Source organism: Pistacia vera, unplaced genomic scaffold, assembly GCF_008641045.1.
Source record: "Pistacia vera cultivar Batoury unplaced genomic scaffold, PisVer_v2 Contig255, whole genome shotgun sequence".
Taxonomy (NCBI): domain Eukaryota; kingdom Viridiplantae; phylum Streptophyta; class Magnoliopsida; order Sapindales; family Anacardiaceae; genus Pistacia; species Pistacia vera.
The window spans coordinates 399,172-419,742 of record NW_022196063.1 but is presented as its reverse complement, the minus strand read 5'-3'; the positions used below and the strand labels follow the sequence as shown (position 1 = coordinate 419,742).

The 20,571-nt window shown below is 31.9% G+C and overlaps 1 protein-coding gene and 1 pseudogene across 1 annotated transcript; one reads left to right on the top strand and one right to left on the bottom strand.

Moving 5' to 3' along the window:
- The first annotated feature begins 5,968 nt into the window (after positions 1-5,968).
- Positions 5,969-8,121, top strand: LOC116132578 (annotated as a pseudogene).
- Positions 8,122-11,476: 3,355 nt separating this feature from the next.
- Positions 11,477-13,628, bottom strand: LOC116132536 (serine/threonine-protein kinase RIPK-like). The gene is made up of 5 exons (XM_031418195.1): positions 12,959-13,628; positions 12,700-12,835; positions 12,476-12,612; positions 12,242-12,365; positions 11,477-12,153 (listed from the first exon to the last, which is right to left on the bottom strand). Exons 1-5 carry the CDS (start codon positions 13,352-13,354, stop codon positions 11,624-11,626), a joined length of 1,323 nt encoding a protein of 440 aa, XP_031274055.1. The 5' UTR covers positions 13,355-13,628; the 3' UTR covers positions 11,477-11,623.
- Between the last annotated feature and the right edge of the window lie 6,943 nt (positions 13,629-20,571).

Here is a 20,571-nt window from a genome sequence, read left to right as displayed (position 1 = left end):
TTAAAGCCTTGCATGAAATACTTGTAGTTTGACTTTGATAAGCTTTGAAAAAAATAAAAAAATTGCTTGAAATTACGCTACTTTTGAATTCAAGATTTTTGGTTTCTTGAAAACAGAGATAGACAAAAGAAATTGTTCCTCATGTTTGGATTGACAGGTGGAGACATTGAGCAGAGCACCACTCCAATGCCTTTGAATTCAAGTATGGGTATTCGGATTTGGGCCAAAAGCTGTTGCCATAGGCCTATAGCCCTTTTATCTCCTTCTCTTTCTCGATCCCCCTTTTCCTCGTGATTTTTAGAGTAGAAGATGACTGCCACTCCTTGTCTGATGTCTCTCCCTTTGATTTGATAGCTCACCTGTTAGATCCCCGAAACTCACCCTGTTACTATTCTATTTTTTTCTATTTTATAATGAATAATTGTTACTAACAGAGTTTTACACTTTTACATGTCTATTTTGATGATGAATAATTGTTAATAGAGTTATATTGTAGATATTATTAAAGATTTATTTTAAACTTTATTTTTAATTATTGTGTGTTATCTCAATAATTGAAATATTAGATTAGTGTAGCAGATATTTTATCTTAGTTATTATTTGTATTAAGTTTATTTTATTTGTTTTAATATTTATTTTATCTTTTGGGTTCCCTCTGAAAAATTCTAAGTGCTCCTGGGTTCCTCTAGGCGTTTTTAATCCTAATTTACATACTAGTTTTTTGTTTTTTGTTAGTGTTATATATTTGTTCTGAAGGATATGTCTTTAAACCCTCCAGATTAGGCCAAAGCTGTTAAACCCCTGTGGTACCTGTAATTACTCTAAGCCTCCTGTCATCAGTCCCTAAAGTTTTATCAGATAGTTTTAATGGAATCAAGGGTAAAAATGTAAAATACACTTAAATTTTTATAATTACTAAGGTTAATAACTTAATACATTTAGACCACCTCAAACAGTAAAACCATTTATATCCCAAAACCTCTCTAAACTACCACATAAACCCTAACAAATATGGGAGTTGACTAAATTAGACCAATCACAATTATGAATTACTTTAATTATATTTTGAACTTGACTAATTTACCCCAAAATTTATTAAAAACTCATTTTAAAATAAAAAAGGCAAAATAACTAATAAAATTTTCAAAAACTTAAATAACACCAATCCTTAACCTAAAAACAAAAATACGAAATAAAAAAGGATTAAAAAAAATTTAAAGATTTTGAAAAATTAAGAATACTAAAAAAAATACTACAAAAACCTAAGTAAAAGAACCTAAAATCTAAATAATAATTGTCAAGTTCAAATTTTTTTTTTTTTTAAGATTTGTATTAATTTTTTAAGTTTTTACAAAGTAAGTTTTTCAATTCTTAGATCATTTTATTTTTAATTTTTTAAATATATTTCTTATTCTTTTCATTATTCTAGATTTTTTCGGTCTTTTTTTTCTATTTTCTTATTAAAATTTATTATATTTTACATAATTTATAATTTTTTAAGCCTTGGTGGGGGCTGCTAAAGATGAAGTCAAAGTGAGGAGGATGGGTGGGATTAATGAGCATAGTAGGTGTCTAGGTGAGGGTATTAATGTCATTCATCCAATTCTATGGTTAAAAGTAATAAAAAGACACTGACGCAGAGGGTTGATAGTAATTACCAGTGTTACAGGGGGTTTATCGGTATTTGGCCAGACCTCGGGGATTTTGGTTTATCCCTTTATTCTGAACTTTATGATATTATTTTTGAACGGTTAGATTTATACAGATGGAAAAGCAAACACGGACTAAGCAATCAAACAATTACACATCATAATCTGCTTGGCGTCAGTTGGCGAGTCCTTTGGATTGCAAGTGCGTGTAAATTTAACTTAAAAGTTTTATTATTTTCTAATTCTAAAAACTTTGTCACAGCAGAAAAATAAAAAATATATCATTAAAAAAATATATATCTTTTCGTTTAAAAAATTTAATATAAGATATGAGTGCATATGAAATGTTAAAGCTTGAGTACAAATACTCTTTTACCCTTTATATTGTTAAAACTACCAAAGGATCATGACGATAGAAGGTCGAGTGTAACTACCAGTACCTGCGAGGGTTTATCGATTTTGGAATACTCGGGAATCTAAAGAAAAATCCATTTTCTTATAATAAAGATATCAATTTGTTTATTAGTTTGATTATTTTATGACATATTATTAAAATGCTTTAAAATAGTTCATTTTTGTTGATACATATTCAACAACAATTTGAAAATTTGATTTACGAAACACACTCTAAATCATTTTCAAAATTAAATAAAAGTAATTAAAAGTAAAATAATCTGAAACGAAACGTAAACTCTTGAGTCCCTAACATTTTCTCCAGGTCCAGCGGTTGTGCAGAACGCAGAGCAGAAGTAAAGGTGGAAAAGCAACCCGTCTGGCCCGACCTGACCCGACCCAGCCCTCGACGAGTTGTTGTTAATGGCGGGTTGGTCCTGACCCGCCCGATAACATTGGCGGGCCGGGTTAGGCCCCCCAATGTTAGAGAATTGGCTGGCCCAACCCGGACTGCCAACCCTAACCCGCCGGGTTAACCTGCTTTTTGATTTTTTTTTTTTTTGTTGTTTATTTTGTTTTGTTTTTTTGTTTAAGTTTAAATGTTTAATTAACTTTTCAAATGAATAATTAACAATTTATAAATGAATAATGTAATGTTTTAGTTAATGTTAATTTCTTTCAAATATCAATAATTAATTAAATTAATTTTTTTTTGTAACATTTCAAATATTAATTAAATTTTAATAATTAAATATAAAAATAATTAAATTTATTCATTTATTAAAAAATAAAACAAGAATTACAATAATTATTGCCGTGTTAAAACCTCACCAAAAAAAACCCAATTGGACAAAAACTTGGTAAGAAAAAAAGAGTGCAATAATGACAATTAATTTACAAGTTACAATTTAAAAAAACAACAATTTTGGGGTTGACTAGGACCTCCCTCATCCGTATCATCTATATTACAAAATGAAATGATTCTATTAAAGTATCGTCGACAACCTCGTATTGACCTTGATGGCTCGACCGTTTCCAATCTCGAAGACATGTGAGGACTTCAATCTTTGTGGTGAAAGTTTAGTCCTCCTTTCATTTAAAATTCTTCCACTTCTGCACTAAATGTTTGTCGGATGAGACGGTTGAGACAGGAACAGCGAAAACATCCAAGGCAAGTCTTGATAATACCGAAAAATACATTTTCTGGCTCTCCAATAGTCTAAGAGATCAATGTTGGCTCTCTGTTGTGGATCTACTGCTAACATTTCAGGGGTTGCCAAATATTGTTGAAGCTCATTACTCTGCGACTGCATGGAATACAGTACATTAGTTGTTGTATTGGTTAGCTTCTGAAAGGAGGCTGTGCGTCGGATTCGGGTCCTCTTCGGCCTATTCAGTGCACCCCAAGATAGAAGTCTTCATGTTTCTTCTGATGCACTTCCCTGGATGTTTCGCCTCTTTCGAGTTCCCATACCTGTTTTCATACTGAAAATATACTTGGAAAAGTGTATTTTTACCTCTCCTATTTGATTGGCATATTTGGTTTGTAAATTTTCACATAAATGTCAAAACTATTTTCTAAACCTGCTAATTTAATTCTAGGATCAAATATAACACCTAAACAATAAAGAAAGAATGGGTTCCCAATATTAAAAAAAAAAAATTTCATTGCCTTTATTGGTGCATTTAAAATTACTTGTCTTTGTTTTTTATAATAACTCAGAAATTTTTATAATTGTATGTATTACCAATGGAACTAGTAGGATAATACACACCAGAAAGTGTAAGTGGATTGGTAAAAAGTTTTAAGAAAAGAATGAAATACTTAGCTATTTGCCAATCTTTTCTACCAAATAATGAAGACCTCTATTATTGCTACAAAATAACTAATGTATATTAGCTAAGGTAAACATGAATCACGCATTAAATAAGTACTATCCATCCAACAGGCATGTTCTAATGCAAAAGTTCTAGGAGACATATTTGCTTTTATACAAGCTCTTGAAATCAGCATTTTTTTTATACTCAGTAATCCACAGCTAAACAATCTCTAATTCTATTAGTATTTTTTTTAATTGTTTTCATATCATTTTCAAAATTAAATTAATAATATGGCATGCACACGTTGGTGAAAAAACTTCAAATTGTTATATAAAGGATAATTACTTTGAAAATAATCTATAGTTTTACTATTAGAACTTGCATTATCTAAAGTTAAACTTATCACTTTACTAACACATCATAATCTTCTAAAACTTCAAAAATTTTATTATAATTTGTTCACCACTATGATCAACATTCATTAATCTAAATCTAATAAAGATTTATTTAATTCATTCATTATCAAAATAATGATTAGTCACACAAATTAATCTTGTTTAGACTCTACCACTCCAAAATATCGACAGTTAAGCCACACTAACATGACAGTATGTATTTATTTTTAATTCTAATTTCATTTTTTTAACAATTTTTTTTAAATCATTTTAGTTGCAATTTTAGAATAACTTTTAAATCCTGGAAAAAATGAATTTGAACAAATCTTCAAAATATTTATCTTCAGCCATTAATGGGTTGATCAGTTGCAGCAATATATAAGCTAACTGTTCCCTATATACATCAGAATTATAACACCAATTAGTACCCATATTAGGTTATTTGAGTTTGATTGCTTTCTTATTTCCATGTTGATTAATATGTTTATTAGCATGTCTTTTTAAAGTACTAGTTACCATTACCTGAATCAGTTTTTATAAATATTTCCCAGTATTTTATCTCACTTTCTTGACTTGAACGCCATTTTATGTCTAGTAAAACTTGTCGAATGCGCCCAAACGTCTGATGTGTGTCTGCTTTCGCTTCGACGGTCAGTTGATATCCCGCCTCAGCTTGAGATGAAGTGGACGAGCACGATGATTACGATTTAGAGGGACGACTTCTAGGACCATCGGGAGCTGTTGGAATTGGGGCCATATTTTGAGGTGTAACGGATTCTGAGAATGGGAAAGCGGACTATTTGAATCTCCTCCTATTATGGAGTAAAATCAGCGGGACTAGGACTACGATAGTAGTTTCTTTCATCATGTAATTGATGGGAGAGAAATATCTATCCATTATAGTTGGAAAAAAAAATGATGTAGAGAAATAAAAATTAAAGAAAGAATTGGAATATGGAATTGGAATTTGGATTTGGAAAATTGGAAATATGAATTAAAAATTGCAAAAACTAATAAAAATTAAAATACGAGCAAATTGATACAAAGAATAAAAAATAAATGAATAATTGAGAGATTAGAGATTAGAGAATAGAGAGAAGGAGAAGAATTGTTGTAGAAAAATGTAGTTTAGGCTAATTATAGAAAAAAAGGGGAAAGAAAATGATGAAAAAGACCCCTCCAATGGCATAAAATGACTATATTCAAGGTAAAGGGGTAATTTGAAAAATAAAATAATTTTTTTTTATTTTTTTCGGCCAACCCGACGGGTTTGGCGAGTCTCTTCAAAAGAGACAAAACAGGGTTGCGGGTTGCCATTTTGTAACCCGGCCCGTCCGGGGTTGCTGCTGAGTTAGGGTCAACCCGACCGCCATCTTGGCGGTTCGGGTTCAACCCTCTTTTGTACGGGTCGGGTTAGGGGTGACCCGCCTAACCTGGCCCATTGTTCTACTCTATGCAGAAATATTGCTAAAACTGTAAAGATTGCATGCTCATCAATTGACATCACCTATATTTTACTTGGTAATTCAATTAGGTATATATATTTTGATGTATGCAAATTGCTTATTCAATACTAATAAAGAATCTCAAACGGTGTTGATGTACACCTTAGAACTACTTAATCTGGAAGTAGCGAATAAAAAAATAGCGAAATTCCAATTATAAACACCACCAGTGCAGCTTAAAGTCTCACCCCTGAAACCAGAGAGCATGGTAGGTCTTATTTCTGGGTTGTTTAGCTACGGCATGGCTAGCTGCTCTAGCCTTCCTATTAAGAATCTCAACTTCCTGCCCCACACCCTGAAATTTCCACCGGGTCCTAAACCATGGCCTGTAATGTGTTACCTTTACCGCATCGGTCCACTTTCTCATCAGTCTCTTCACAAACCAGCCCAAAATATGGACCCATAATCAACTTAAGTTTGGTTCTTTCCCTGTTGTTGTTGCCTCTTCTGCTGAAATGGCTAAACATTTTCTCAAGACCATGACCATACTTTGCCTCTAGACCTCAAACTGCAGCTGGCAAGTACACAACTTACTACCCAACGTTTCTTGGGCTCCTTATGGACCATATTGCCCAAGGCCGTAAAATTTACCTCACAGAGCTTTTAGTTCAAACGACTTGAGTCCGAGTAGTACATTCGTGTTGAAGAATTGCGAGACTCTAGGTCTCGCCTATATGCCTTCTGCAGGGAAGCCGATTGTGCTAAAGATTTCTCTCACGCTTTACCCTAAGTATTATAAGCAGAATTGTCTTGGGTAAGAAGTACTTTTGTGAGTCGAAACCTGAAACGTCGGTCGTGACACTTGAAGAGTTCCAAGAAATGCTGGACGAGTTGTTCTTGCTGAATGGCGTGCTAAATATTGGGATTGGATTCCTTGGATGGATTTCTTGGACCTGCAAGGGTATGTGAAGCGAATGAAGGTCTTAAAGAAGAGACTTGATCGATTTCATGACCATGGTGTTTGATGAACACAAAGCCAAAAGGGAAGGAGAAGAAGGATTTGAGGCAAAGACATGGTGGATTTACTACTATGCGGCTGGCTGATGATTCCATCTTGATGTTAAGCTAACTTCTGATAGTGTCAAGGGTTCACACGGGTAAATGTCTTTCCTCTTCCAGTCTTTAAATACAGAGTGCATGATATTTAGAAAGTCAATAACTACAATTCAAGAATTTTAGGTATTGAAATCAACGGAGACTAATTGAGCATGATGTGGTTGTGAAATGCATAATAAAAGCGTTAATAGAGAAAGAGTTGACAGCTACCTTACCGATGATTAAGGTTAATTGACTAAGTTTATTATATTAAAAATATTGAGAGCACATGCAATTAGGTAATTAGTCTATAGCTCCTTCAAAGATGCAACCCAGTGCAGGAACTTCATCTATGAGGTTACAAGTTGAAGAAACATCATGTTTTATAGTAGTTTGAGAAAGACACTGCCCACATGAGTGGTTCAACTTCAAATTATGCCGATGACTAATGACTACCAGTCCACTTATATTAAGTCGATTCTTGCCAAAGTCAAATTTTATAGATAATTCAAGCCAGTTGGCCATGCAAGTTTTATGGGCTGAATCAAACAAAAATTAATTAAATAACAAAACCTGAACACAGTTTTAAAGTCAATTTTATAATATATATTTGTTGAAATTACTATGGGCTATTATTTAATATTTCAATATATAATGTGAATTATGAATTAGTATTCTAATAACAACCTGTCCTCGCAATATATGTAACCTATTCATTTTTTTGGTTTTGTTCATTCGTGATCAGGATTCATTGCTGGCACGGATACCGCAGCTACAACTGTGAATGGGCTATGTCCAACTCCTGAAACACCAGAGCTTATGAAAAGGCAACAGAAGAACTTGATAGAGTAATTTTGCAGGGAAATGGGTTGAAGAGAAAGACTCCCACAACTTCCTTATATTGATGCAATCGAAAGAACCATGAGGATTCATCCAGTGGCCGTACTCTTAGCCCCGCATTTGGCCCTTGAAGATTGCAATGTTGCTGGTTACCATATTCGTAAAGGCACTAGGCAGAGCCCTTCATTATGGGATGCGCCTGAAGAGTTTCGGCCTGAAGGTTCATAGGCAAAGCAATCGATGTGAAGGGCCAAGCTTTGACTTCTTGCCATTTGGCTCTGGTAGGAGGATGTCCCTGCTATAGCCTTGGACTGCAAATGATTCAGTCTAGTTAGCTAACATGTTACATGGTTTTAACTGGAATTTGCCAGGGAACATAAAACCTGAAGATATCAGCATGAGGAAGTTTATGGATTGGCAACAATAAGAAAGTTCCCACTTGTTGCAGTCATGGAGCCCAGACTCCCATTCCATCTTTATTAGTGAGAACTTTATATAATTAATTATGTCTTCAAACGTATTCTATCTGAAGTAAAATGAAAGAGAGTAATTTCACTGCATTGCTATGAATATACTGAGTAATTTCAAACTTGGTTGATCATTAAATTTTCTCTCTTCTCGGTGCGCCAAGAATTTTTTGGAAGAAAATCCCAACTTCAGATTTACTGGTTCACACAAGGAAAAGAAATTAATCTTCATGCATTTTCTGAGTCACAGGCTCACAGCCACTATATATAAACTCCACACTAACTGCTTTCAATAATACTATATATCTATCCTCTAGAATGTATGAATAATTAGCGCAGTCATAAAGTTAGTGTCTATTTATATCTGTTCCGGCCTCAAAAAAAAAAAAAAAAAATTGCCGTTTGTGACATCGAATGCAAAGCAAAAAATAGAAAATCCAGAGCAGAGAAGCAAAATAAAAAATCCAAAACAGAGAAGCAAAATAATATAGGGAATATTACCCTAAACGGCTAAACCTCCAGATGGTTTCCTTTAATCCTTTAAATCATCTAGTTTTCAATATAACTCTCAAACCCCTACAGTTTTGGAATAACCGTCTGAAGACTGAAATTCAAAGTAAGCTTTTGTTGTGGTTGTGTGTGAGTTGTGAGACGAGAGAGAGATAAAAAGGGAGGATGACGATGCGAAAGCATTTAAATGTTAATATCTATCTTAGGGGTATATGTGTCTTTACAGCACCCTTTAGTCAATGAGGACGCTACATTTGATTTGTCGTTATTTTGCTTTAACCCACTACAAGCTGGTCATTTTACATATTTTCCATTACTATTCCAATTAGCAAAAACTGAAAGTTAATAAAACACCACAAAAGACAAGAGGCATAAACCAATCGAGCATATATAGATTCAAGGAGATGATACTTTAATAATTCACAAACCTAAATTTTATGATAAATATAACATATAAGAAACCAATAAGTTTCAGCACCCAATGGGAAAAAATTATATAACATTAATAGAGTATAAAAGGATTTAACATGAGATTAATCAATAATCAAAATTAAATCCTCATTTATAATATTATTATGGGAGAATTATATTTTCCCACTCAAGGTTTGACGAAACAATATTTTCCCACCTTCAAGTTTCAAAATAACACTTTTCCACCATTATTTAGGTTCTGTTATGTTTTCTGTTAATATTTAGTGAAAAGATGAAAATACCCTTAAATATTTGATTTTATAAATTTTTTATTATTTTTTAGTTAGCCACAAAATCAAATATTAAAAAGTCAAAAAAGAAAAAATAGTTAATCCCATCTAAAAATTTAGAAGTAATGATATAGAATTGTTTAAAGTTAAATGACGTTAATATTTATTTATAATGTCATCAATATCCTATCACTATCATTCAATAATCTACTAAATTTATAATATTTTTCATTTTTACTAATTAACATATAAAATTAATATTCCTAATTAATTAAATAAATAAAGAAAAAAAATATTTTTACACTTGAATTAATAAATAATTAAGTAAAGACTTTATTTAACTAAATTTTAATTTATAATAAATTAGTTAAGAAATAAACTATTTAAAAATATTTTTGTCTTTTTAATTAAATATTAATATAAAATACTAATAGAACCTGACGAAGGACGAGAAAGTATTACTTTAAAACTTAACAGGTGGGAAAGGGTTATTTCGCCGAACCTTGGGTGCGAAAATGTCACTCTCCCTATTATTATTGGAGATATTTGATAGTATCTCTTTATATAATGCATCCAGGTTTAATTGCCTTGAGAATTGCTATTGACAGCTAGGAACTAAAGTCACTAACCATATCTTTCAGCTAAACTACAGCTCTTAAAAATAAAATAAAAATACACCGACCGTACCAAGATATTCAAATTTGGCCCAATTATGAACCAGTAATTTAATTGTTGGATTAAATTAATCAAACCTTCAACTTAAGGAAGTGCTGACAGCTAATTATCACTTACTTCTCCAGATCTAGTATTACCTAAATGACAAAAGCAGTCGTTAATTAATTAGTATACTTCAAACATGGAGCAACGCATTGACTCGGCCACTCAGGAAGTCAGGGTTCCGATATTTGAGTATTTATAATGTATTTATAATTATTTAGTTCGATATCATGAAATACATTTATATTTATGAAAAAAAAAACGCTTTAATGAATAATATAAAAATGCTTCCATTTGCATTCGCAGGAAGATGTTATTTAGAAGAGAAAATCGATTATTCGGCCTGGTCATTACAAGAAAAACAAGAAAATGCCAACCGTGTATTCCCTATAGTAATTAGAGTAAACTATTATTTTTCACCCAAATAATGACTTAATAACACTTTTCCATTCATAAATTTTTAAAATACTATTTTATTATTTGAATTTATATTCAGACGGTCAACGGAGAGTAAACTCGGTCTATGTTATTAGAGCTTTTAAAGAGAGAAGACTAATGAGTCTTTTGGTGGTGAAATGTTAGATTTTGATAATTGAAATTGATCGGAATTTGATTTAGGAGGGACGGTTGTACAAACTCTAATCGCTTGATTGTCGGCAATTGATAAGGTCAAAGGAAGTAAAGTTTAAGGGGTTTTAGTGAGTGATGATCGGAGAAAAGAATAGTGATGGTGTAGGGTCGCAAGGATGCCAAAATCGGAAACAAAATATAATTTTTGATAATAAAGTGATATTTTAAAAATCTATAACTAAAAAAGTATCATTAAGTCATTATTTGATTGGCAACCGCCATTTATTCATAATAATTATAAGGAAGAACCGCTTTAATAAACAGAACAAAAAAAGGCTTCCATTGTTGTCTATTTTTCAATTAAAGAAAAAGGAGTTAGTGCCTCAAAACGAGGGATTTGTTTTTAAAAAATATTATCTTTGTAAAGACCCATACAAAGAAGGTTATAAAGTGATATCATCCAGAAGAAAAAAAACAAAGAAAAAAGGGAAAAAAAGAAAGAGAGAGAGAGAGAGAAATCATGAAAATCAAGGGTGATAATTATCTTTATATGCCCCCTTTGTATATGTCTTTGTAAAACTAGCATTGTTCTTTGTTATATGATCTGATCAGAAAACAAGAGAGTGAAAGAAAGAAAACTTAAACACCCTTAAGTCATTACACCTTTGGCTGCTACATGATCCATAATTATGTAGTAATTAGAGATGGGATTATCATTAATCACTAGTAGTATTTCCGTGTTTTGTATATTCAAACTGCTTAGCTGTAGTTGATAAAGTTGAATGGTACATATCTAAGTGGTTGATTGTCCACATCTGAATCAGCCTTTTGCTTAATAAATAAATAAAAATCCCATATACAATTTAAAAATTCAAAAAATGGACATTTCCTGTATTTGAAAGAATCAATTTAAGAAAACATTTCTTCTCCGCAAGAGTGCTTAATTCTTACACTTAATCCCTATTAATTCTAGATGCCTATTAATTTACAGTATAATTAATAAGATTTATAGTCGTTCGACTACACTGGGTGCAAGGGCGACTTCAACCCATTATCTGAGTCAATTGTTGTTGATCTTGGTGACCTATACTGATTTCTACGGTGATTATGAAGCTTGTGATTTTGGCGATGGTGACTGCTCTCTTTCCTTGATTCCCTTTTTGTTTCACTTTCCTTTACATCTTCCTCCTTGCGCAAAGTGTCGGTTGGAACTGTAAACACAAATGTTCCTATTGGAATGTCTTCATAGTCTTTGAGCGGCTCCAAAGTCTTAACTACAGTGCTCATTGTGGGTCTTTGTCTTGGCCTGTGGCTGAGGCATAGATAAGCCAATGCAGCCGCCTTTCGGGCGCCCGTCTCTGAGTATTGGCCTTCAAGTCTCGGATCCATTATTCGACCAAGTTTCCGGGGATCATTCAACATAGGTCTCGCCCACTCTACTAAGTTCTGTTCTCTTTGAGGACGGCTCTTGTCCACCGACCTTCTGCCTGTTAAAAGCTCCAATAACACTACCCCGAAGCTATAAACATCACTCATTGCAGTCAAGTGACCTGAAAAAAACATTTACTTTATGTCAAGGCTAAGAAACTTTAAGAGATGGGAAATGCACAAAATAGTATTTTCAATAAAGTTAATTACCTGTCATGATGTATTCAGGAGCGGCATAGCCTTGTGTGCCCATAACTCTTGTGGAAACATGCGTGTCATCTCCTTCTGGACCATCTTTTGCTAGCCCGAAATCTGAGAGTTTAGGGTTGTAATCCTAGAGAATAAGAATAAAATCTACATTAGCCAAAATAGAAAAGAAAGGAGGAAAAAAAAAAAAATGCAATTTTGGGTGTAGAATAATAGAGGAATATGTAAAATGCTTACTGAATCTAACAAGATGTTTGAAGCTTTAAAATCCCGATATATGACAGGTTTTTCAGCTTCATGGAGATACTCAAGTCCCTTTGCAGCTCCATGAGCAATTTTCATTCTTGTTGACCATGGTAGTGATACCGAATATCCTGCACACACAAGGAGAATTCACATTAGTCTCCTCATTGCTTCAAAAAAAACTTCAGAAAAAACGTTTTTATATATATATTGCGTACTTCTAAAGAGCTGATTCTCTAAGCTGCCCCGTGGCATATATTCATAAACCAGTAGCCTATGTTCTTCTTCACAACAATACCCAATCAGCTTCACCAGATGTGGATGTCTCAATTGTGCAAGAAAGATGACTTCTGTCTATCAAAGGAAAAAAAGGAAATAGAAGATAAGTTAATAATTTAAAACAGTGGAAACTCCAATTCCTTGTAAAAATCTTTAATTATGATGTATAATTATCAATTTTGTCCAGAAAGTACTCACCAACCACTCCTTATGTCCCTGCAAACCATCCAAATCCAGAAGCTTAACGGCCACCGGCTGAGCCTTCAAACCAGGCCGAAGTTTGTCATCGATGAACCCCTTGTGCACCGGTCCAAATCCACCTTCACCAAGAAAATTACTCGACGAGAAGCTCTGCGTGATCACCTTCAGCTCGGCCAACGTAAAAACATGAAGGTTTGAACCAGCAAGAGATACGGAAAGATCTTCCGAAAGCGTAATTGAACTGGGATTACTCAAATCCAAAAATGAAAGCCTCTGGAATGAACTTTGCTTTGTCACTGCCTTCTTGGGCTTGTCTGATTTAGGCTCCTCTTGAGCAGCGAAACAATTTGGGAAAATAGATCTCCACGTAAAATTCTTCTTCGCGACCGTCATAGCTAATGATGAATGGTTCCTGAAAGCCCTAGTGGTTTATCAGATGAAGATCCAAGCGTTGATGTCAAAATCTTGTTGTTATCTGAAAGAGAGAGAAGTAGGTTTGGAGAAGGTTTGAAGATGAAGAAATGAGAAGGATTAGGAGGGACCTTTAAAGGAGAGCCCAAGACTAATATTCAAAATACGAACTGTTCTCTGAAATCCCAAGTTGAGAAACTCCTTTCTATCTTCCTTGGAATTTTTCTATGAATTTGTCATTCTTTGCATAAAAATATATCCTATGATATTCGACATGGAATTCTTCCACCTTATGTTCTATTTATAATATAGATTTAAATGTTATTATATCATTTGATTATTGTGTTAATACGTTCTAAGTCCACAAAGTTGGTTCAATATAAAATTACTTAATTACCCTTCTTGACTTTCGCGTTATGGTGAAAACAATAGAAATTTCGATACGGATTTTCCTCCTTGGAAGTTTATGCATAAAAAGCACGCATTCGAATCACCAATTATTTAATAACTAAATCCCATAAAAATTCAGCCACCATGAAATGAACTTCCCCATATTCATGTTTAAGGCATGCTTCTACTTCACCACGTCACTTTCAAAAGCTATACTTTTTCAAAAAATCTGAAAAGGCTTTGTATTATTAATATTATTATTATTATTATATAAATCTGATATGAAATATATATTATTTTTCATAAATTTGTATTTATCAATTGAAAGGGCAATTTCGTCTAATCGCGAATCATGTCTTGGGACTTTGGTAAGGTCTGCTTGCAATATTGGGTAACCTTCTGGAAGCTTAGGTCCAGACTTAAAAAAATAAATAAAATAAATGATTGCATTATCTTAATATCTATAATGACATAACCGGCCTCTATGCGTGACGAGATGGCACCAACTAGTGTGAACCGCGTGATGTGCGGACTTTTCTGCTTGTGGTAGATCTTACGGTCCGGAATCTTGCATTTAGTTGACTCAGATCTCCTCTACGGTGAGACCATAACGCGGTGGTTGAGGGGCGATCCCTAACATCTTGTTTAATCCTGTACGATTTGATGTTAAAACTAAAACCAAAATGAATCAAAACTATTTTAATAGTAATCATGCAGATAAACTTAAACTCTTGATTTTTTTGTACAAATCTGAACCGGAGAGAAGCTTCCGACTTCGAGTTAGAGGGATAAATTTGTCAATGAGGGAGTAGGTGAGTTGTGTGGGGTGGCCATTTGTCAATTTTCATGTCGTTACTTGAGGAAAGTCAATGTATATTATTGTCATTTTAGTTAGAATATAACGACCGCGTGGTGACATCGTCTGTTTATCTGCGTCAAAACGAAAGTTTTTAAGACTAAATCATTTCTTTCTGTCGAAGAGCAAGATTTATAAGTTATTATTGTTGTCTATTTACTAATATTTTGGTAGAAATCAAATGGGACCATATGAAAATAAATATCTTATTATATACCTAATCTTCTAGGCTCTATATAACATAATATTATATATATATATTGGAAGGTTAACTTTTCATCGGTGGTCTGATGATAAAAAGAACAAAATAATATTTTATAAGTTTTTAAATTCAAGTTCTCACAGGCCCTAATAAAAGTAACCACTTAAGAATTTATTTTATTGTCAACTTCAGAACTCAAAATGATTAGTTGAAGTCAAACATCCTNTCTTAACCTAGTATATAAACATACTTTTCTCTTGTTATGTGTGTTAGAACAATTCATTCATTGTAAACGAGAGAAGTGAGACATATTGCAATAATATTGACTCAGCTGGACGTAGTCTACATTAGGTGAACCAGAGTAAATCGCACGTATTATTTTCTTTGTTTACTGTTTGATTTGTTTTACTATTATATTTTATTCCTGTTATTACCTTTATTTCGTCCAGAGCTAATAACGACTCTCATTAGTGGTGACTGTCCTAAACACAACCAATTTCTTAATATGAACATACACGTGTAAAGGGCTGACCAGAAGATTGCATACGTGTGAGATATATTTAGTAAGAAAAAATAGTATGTACGCAGGGGAAACAGTCTATGGTGTAAGCGTGTTTATAAACGAAGCGACAACGTGCAGTAATGTAATTACTAAATACATAATTAGGTAATGGGTCAGAGTCAACCTTATGATTGGCCCAACCTTTCTGACAAAACACATAAAATTAACGCTAATTTAATTTGTAATATAAAGTGAAGATCTGATTGCAGAAGTTTCAGGGTTGGACTGACTACCTCTTAAACGTGTCAGCGATGCGTGTGAAGGCTTTTTCCCATGTGATTTTTAATTAATTTGGGCGCTGTCACAATGGATTCCTATTTGCACCAGCGTCTCTATTTTAGAGTAATATTACACTAATTATAATTTTTTTTATAAATTTTTTCTAATAAATTTAATGTGATTGTTTATAATTAGTCAACTTATAATTAATTAATGAGACCTATGTAAAATTCATGTAAGACCCAATGTGAACAGACCAATTGTGAGTTATTACGTCAAAATTATGAAAAAAAAATTTGTAAAAGAGAGTTGTTGATATAGTATTATTATTTTAAAAACTCAATTAAATCTAAATCATTGATGTATTTCACAATTTTAATAAAATTATGCGATAAAATCCAATTAGTTTTTTAAGGGAAAATATAAAACCGAAACCAATCATATACACTAACTATCAATAATTTTATTAAATTAATAATGTTTATAACACATGTTTATATTTTATAGTTTTTGTTATGGAAATAATTTGGAAGAAAATAGACCGGTTTGGATATGGGTCCAACACTGAAACCGGCGGGGGAATTTGGGTCCAACACCTGGGCTAATTGGGTTAACCTTCTTCCATAATCTAAAAGAAGTTGGGTAGCCATGAATACGGCTGATGGGTCAGAACAGTTTGACCAAGTGACACAAAGTTATTCCAAACTAAACAAAAAATAAAAATGGTCACGTAAGGAATGTGGGAAATGATTAAACGTATTCTCAAGTAATTGAAATTAACACGACATAAAGTCATGAACTCCAGGCCTTGATGACTCATTCTAAGTTCTAACGTACAGCTGATATAATAAAATAATCAAATTTTTTTTTTATCATTTATTATAAAGTATTATGATATTTATCATTAGGACACACTAGGGGTGAGGACCGGCAGTAGGTAGAATTGGAATCGGAACCGGAATCGATATTATACGGGTAGGTTTCGGTTCTATTTTTTTGAAACTGACATTGTGCGATTCTGATTCCGGTTTCTACATGTGAAGAAACTGGAACTTGGAAAAAAGAACCTACAGCAAGTATCCGGCTTGAAACCTACAGCAGGTACCCTGTTTTGGAACCTGAGCTGAAATGAAATATTTGTGAGGATGGCGGGGTCCATATAATTTTACATATAAAAAAATTAAAATGGAAAAAGTTAAATTTTTACAATAACCTAATTAAATAAATATATAATTATACTTATTACTTATAAATTAAACCATATAAAAAACTTTAATATATTAATATTAAAGTTTTGATTAATTAAGTGTATAATTAGAATTATGACCAATTAAAAGTATTTTAATGTTATTAAAAGAATTATTTTTGAATAAAATAGTATATTTGATTGAATAATAATATAATATTTAGTTATTTATTTCAATTATCAAGTTCTAAGTATATCTATAGTAAATTAGTAATTAATTAATTATATAAAATAAATTGATAAACATTAATACATTACTAGTTAAATGATTACTTAATATATTATAACATTATATTATAGTTAAATGATTACTTAATTAATTATAATTTTATAATATTACATTAGTAATTTAATACATTACTTAATAAAATAATTAGAAATTTGTTTAATTATAACATTACATTATAGATTTATATTATAATTACTTAATTAATTATAACATTACATTATAAACAAATGATTATTTAATTAAATGATTAAAAATTTAATTAATTATAATATTACATTAAAGATTTATAGTATAATTACTTAATTCATTATAACATTATATTATAGTATGATCACATAATTAATTATAACATTGCATAATTAAATGATTACTTAATTAATTATGACATTATATTATAAACATTAGTAATATTCTACATTGGCACAATATTTAATTAAAAGATTAGAAATTTAATTAATTATAATATTACATTATAAATTTATAATATGAATACTTAATTAATTATACCATTACGTTATAAACAAATAATTACTTAATTAATTATAACATTCTATTATAAATATTAGTACAATACTTAATTAAATAATTAGAAATTTAATTCATTATAATATTATATTAAAGATTTATAGTATGATTACTTAATTCATTATAACATTACATTATAATATGATCATATAATTAATTAGAACATTACATAATAAAATGATTACTTAATTAATTATGACATTATATTATAAACATTAGTAATTTGCTACATTAGCACAATACCTAATTAAATTATTAGAATTTTAATTAATTATAGCATTACATTATAAATTTATAGTATGATTATTTAATTAATTATAATATTTTATTATAAACATTAGTACAATACTTAATTAAATAATTAGAAATTTAATTAATTAAAACATTACATTATAATTATTTAATTAATAATAACATTACATTATATTATAATCACTTAATTAATTATAATATTATATAGTAAAATGATTACTTAATTAATTATAAATTTATAACATTACATTATAAACATTAGTAATTTACTACATTAGTACACTACTTAATTAAATGATTAAAAATTTAATTAATTATAACATTACATTATAGATTTATAGTATGATTATTTAATTAATTATAACATTCCATTATAAACATTAGTACAATACTTAATTAAATGATTAGAAATTTAATTAATTATAATATTAAATTATAGATTTATAGTATGATTGTTTAATTAATTTAATTAATTGTTTGTGTTTTGGTTTTGATTGAGGAATTTTACGTGAATTGTGATGAATTGATTGAATTCAAGTGTTGCCTAGAGATTAAATGATTTATGAGTCACATTGGACACAAATGAATGAGTAATCAAAACTTGTTAGCGGTGTATTTTTAAACTTTTAAGATATTTTTGTCATTTTTTAAACTAATAGAGGGATAATTGATTTTTTTTTATAGGGTACTCAGGAAAGGAATCGGAGCCTGCATTTTAGGTTCTGGTTCCTTGAATTTAAGAACCTGCACTATGAGGTTCTAGTTCTGATTCCTTTTTTTGGGAACCTGTACTGTACGGTTCTGGTTTCGGTTTCTAAGAAAAATGCAGGGTACCTGGAACCGCTCACCCCTAGGACACACTTTAATAGAAATATATGTTAATTTTGTTTATATTAGGATGACACTTATTGGAGATAAAACCTGTTCATGACAAACACATTAATTTCATTCAGAAACACTTATAAAGAAATCATACATCTACAGTATACTTCTATGAGTAATTTTTCTTCTAACTGACCTTTTTTATCTATCCACACGTTTGTTATGAAGCTTATATGAGTTCTAAAAGTATATTTCAGATATTTGTTTTTTAAATTGTAGTAGTTTAAATCTATAGTATTGGGGATAACAGCATTAATTTATAATAATAGTCCTTTTCTTTTTTCCACAAAATATGTATAAACCTCTCTCTCTCTCTCTTTCTCTCTCTCTCTCTTTTTGGGAGAGAAAGGTAAGTTATTTCAAATTATAGGGTTATTATCCCTTGCCTCCCCTGAGGTTTGTGTTTTTTTCAGTTACGCCCCACAAGTTTAAAATAGCATCCCTCACCTCCCCTTAGATTTCAATAATTTTCTGAAACCTCCCCTATCCACCCTTTGTTAACAAAATCAGTTCAAGAAGAAAGTATTGTAAGCCCCTTAAGTATATAGATATTTCAAATAACCCTCTTGGAGTATAATTGTATCTATTATTTATTTATTTATTATTAGTTTTTTTTTTAAATAAAAATTAGAAGTAAATTGTATCCATTAATTAGGGGTGAGCATGGGTGGTGGGTGGAACCAGAACTGAACCGAAATCGACATTGTGCAGGTAGGTTTCGGTTCTAATTTTCTGGAACTGACACTATGTGAGTCCAATTTTAGTTCCAATTTTTTGTAACCGATACTATGCAGGTCTGGTTCCAATTTTTTGGAATTGACACTATGCGGATTCGATTCTGGTTCCTACATGTGTAGGAATGAGAACCTGGGATGGGAACCGATGGCGGGTGCTCGGGATGGAACCTACTTGGAACCGATGGCGGGTACCCAAGCTGAAACTTGCTTGGAACCAAGGCGAGTATCCAAGCTGAAACTTGCTTGGAACCAAGGCGGGTACCCGGGATGGAACCTGTCTTGGAACCTGGACTAAAACGAATATTAGTAAAGAATGGGAGTCTGTCGAATTTTACATATAAAAAAATTAAAAATGGGATCAATGTTCTGAAAACCGGACACGGGGTCAACCCGACCAAATGGCCGGTTCCTGGTTCGAACGGTTTGACCAGTTCGACCGATCGATCGGACCGGTGACGTCAGCAGCAAAAATGAAAAAAAGAAAAAAAATTCAAATTCTTCATCTAACTAAAGTTTAAAAACCATCAAACCAACCCTACAACAATAATAAAACCATCAAAGTTTGATAGTTAAAGTTTACAAATTCAATCCTCAAGTTTAACGGCAGCTCACAGATGGCGGCAGACGACGGCAGATGGGAAGGCTGAAATCTGAGCTGAAGTGACTAATCCGGCAGATCAGCAATGGTAAGCAAGAAGCAGGCTTTTAGATGGCGATGGTGATGATTGAAGTTCACGTTAAAGACTGGAAGTTGAAGAATGAAGAGTTGCAGGCAGCAGACCAGCCACGGCAAGGAAGAAACACTGAAGAGAGTAGAGCAGACCGAAGACTTGAAGACTGAAGAGTGAAGGCGTGAGGCTGAATCGCTAAAGCTTAGTTGAAAGCTTGAAAGAGATCTGACTTCTGAGATCGCGAATGGAGGACAGGAGGAGGAGGACTAGACTGGAGAGTGGAGATCGCGAATGGCAGTAGCAAACCAAGATGAAAAACTGAAAAACTGAAAAAGGGGCAGACGGCTTAGTAGCTCACAGCTCAAAAGCAAATTGAAATTTGAAAATGTATTAAAAATTTTGGGGGTTTGGATTGACACTTTGACAGT

Coding starts and splice junctions, on each gene's coding strand:
- LOC116132536 (XM_031418195.1), bottom strand. CDS start 13,354: ATGACGGTCGCGAAGAAGAATTTTACGTGGAGATCTATTTTCCCAAAT. Junction 12,366..12,475: donor CAAACATCTTGTTAGATTCA/GTAAGCATTTTA, acceptor CTTATTCTCTAG/GATTACAACCCTAAACTCTC. Junction 12,154..12,241: donor TCCTGAATACATCATGACAG/GTAATTAACTTT, acceptor TGTTTTTTTCAG/GTCACTTGACTGCAATGAGT.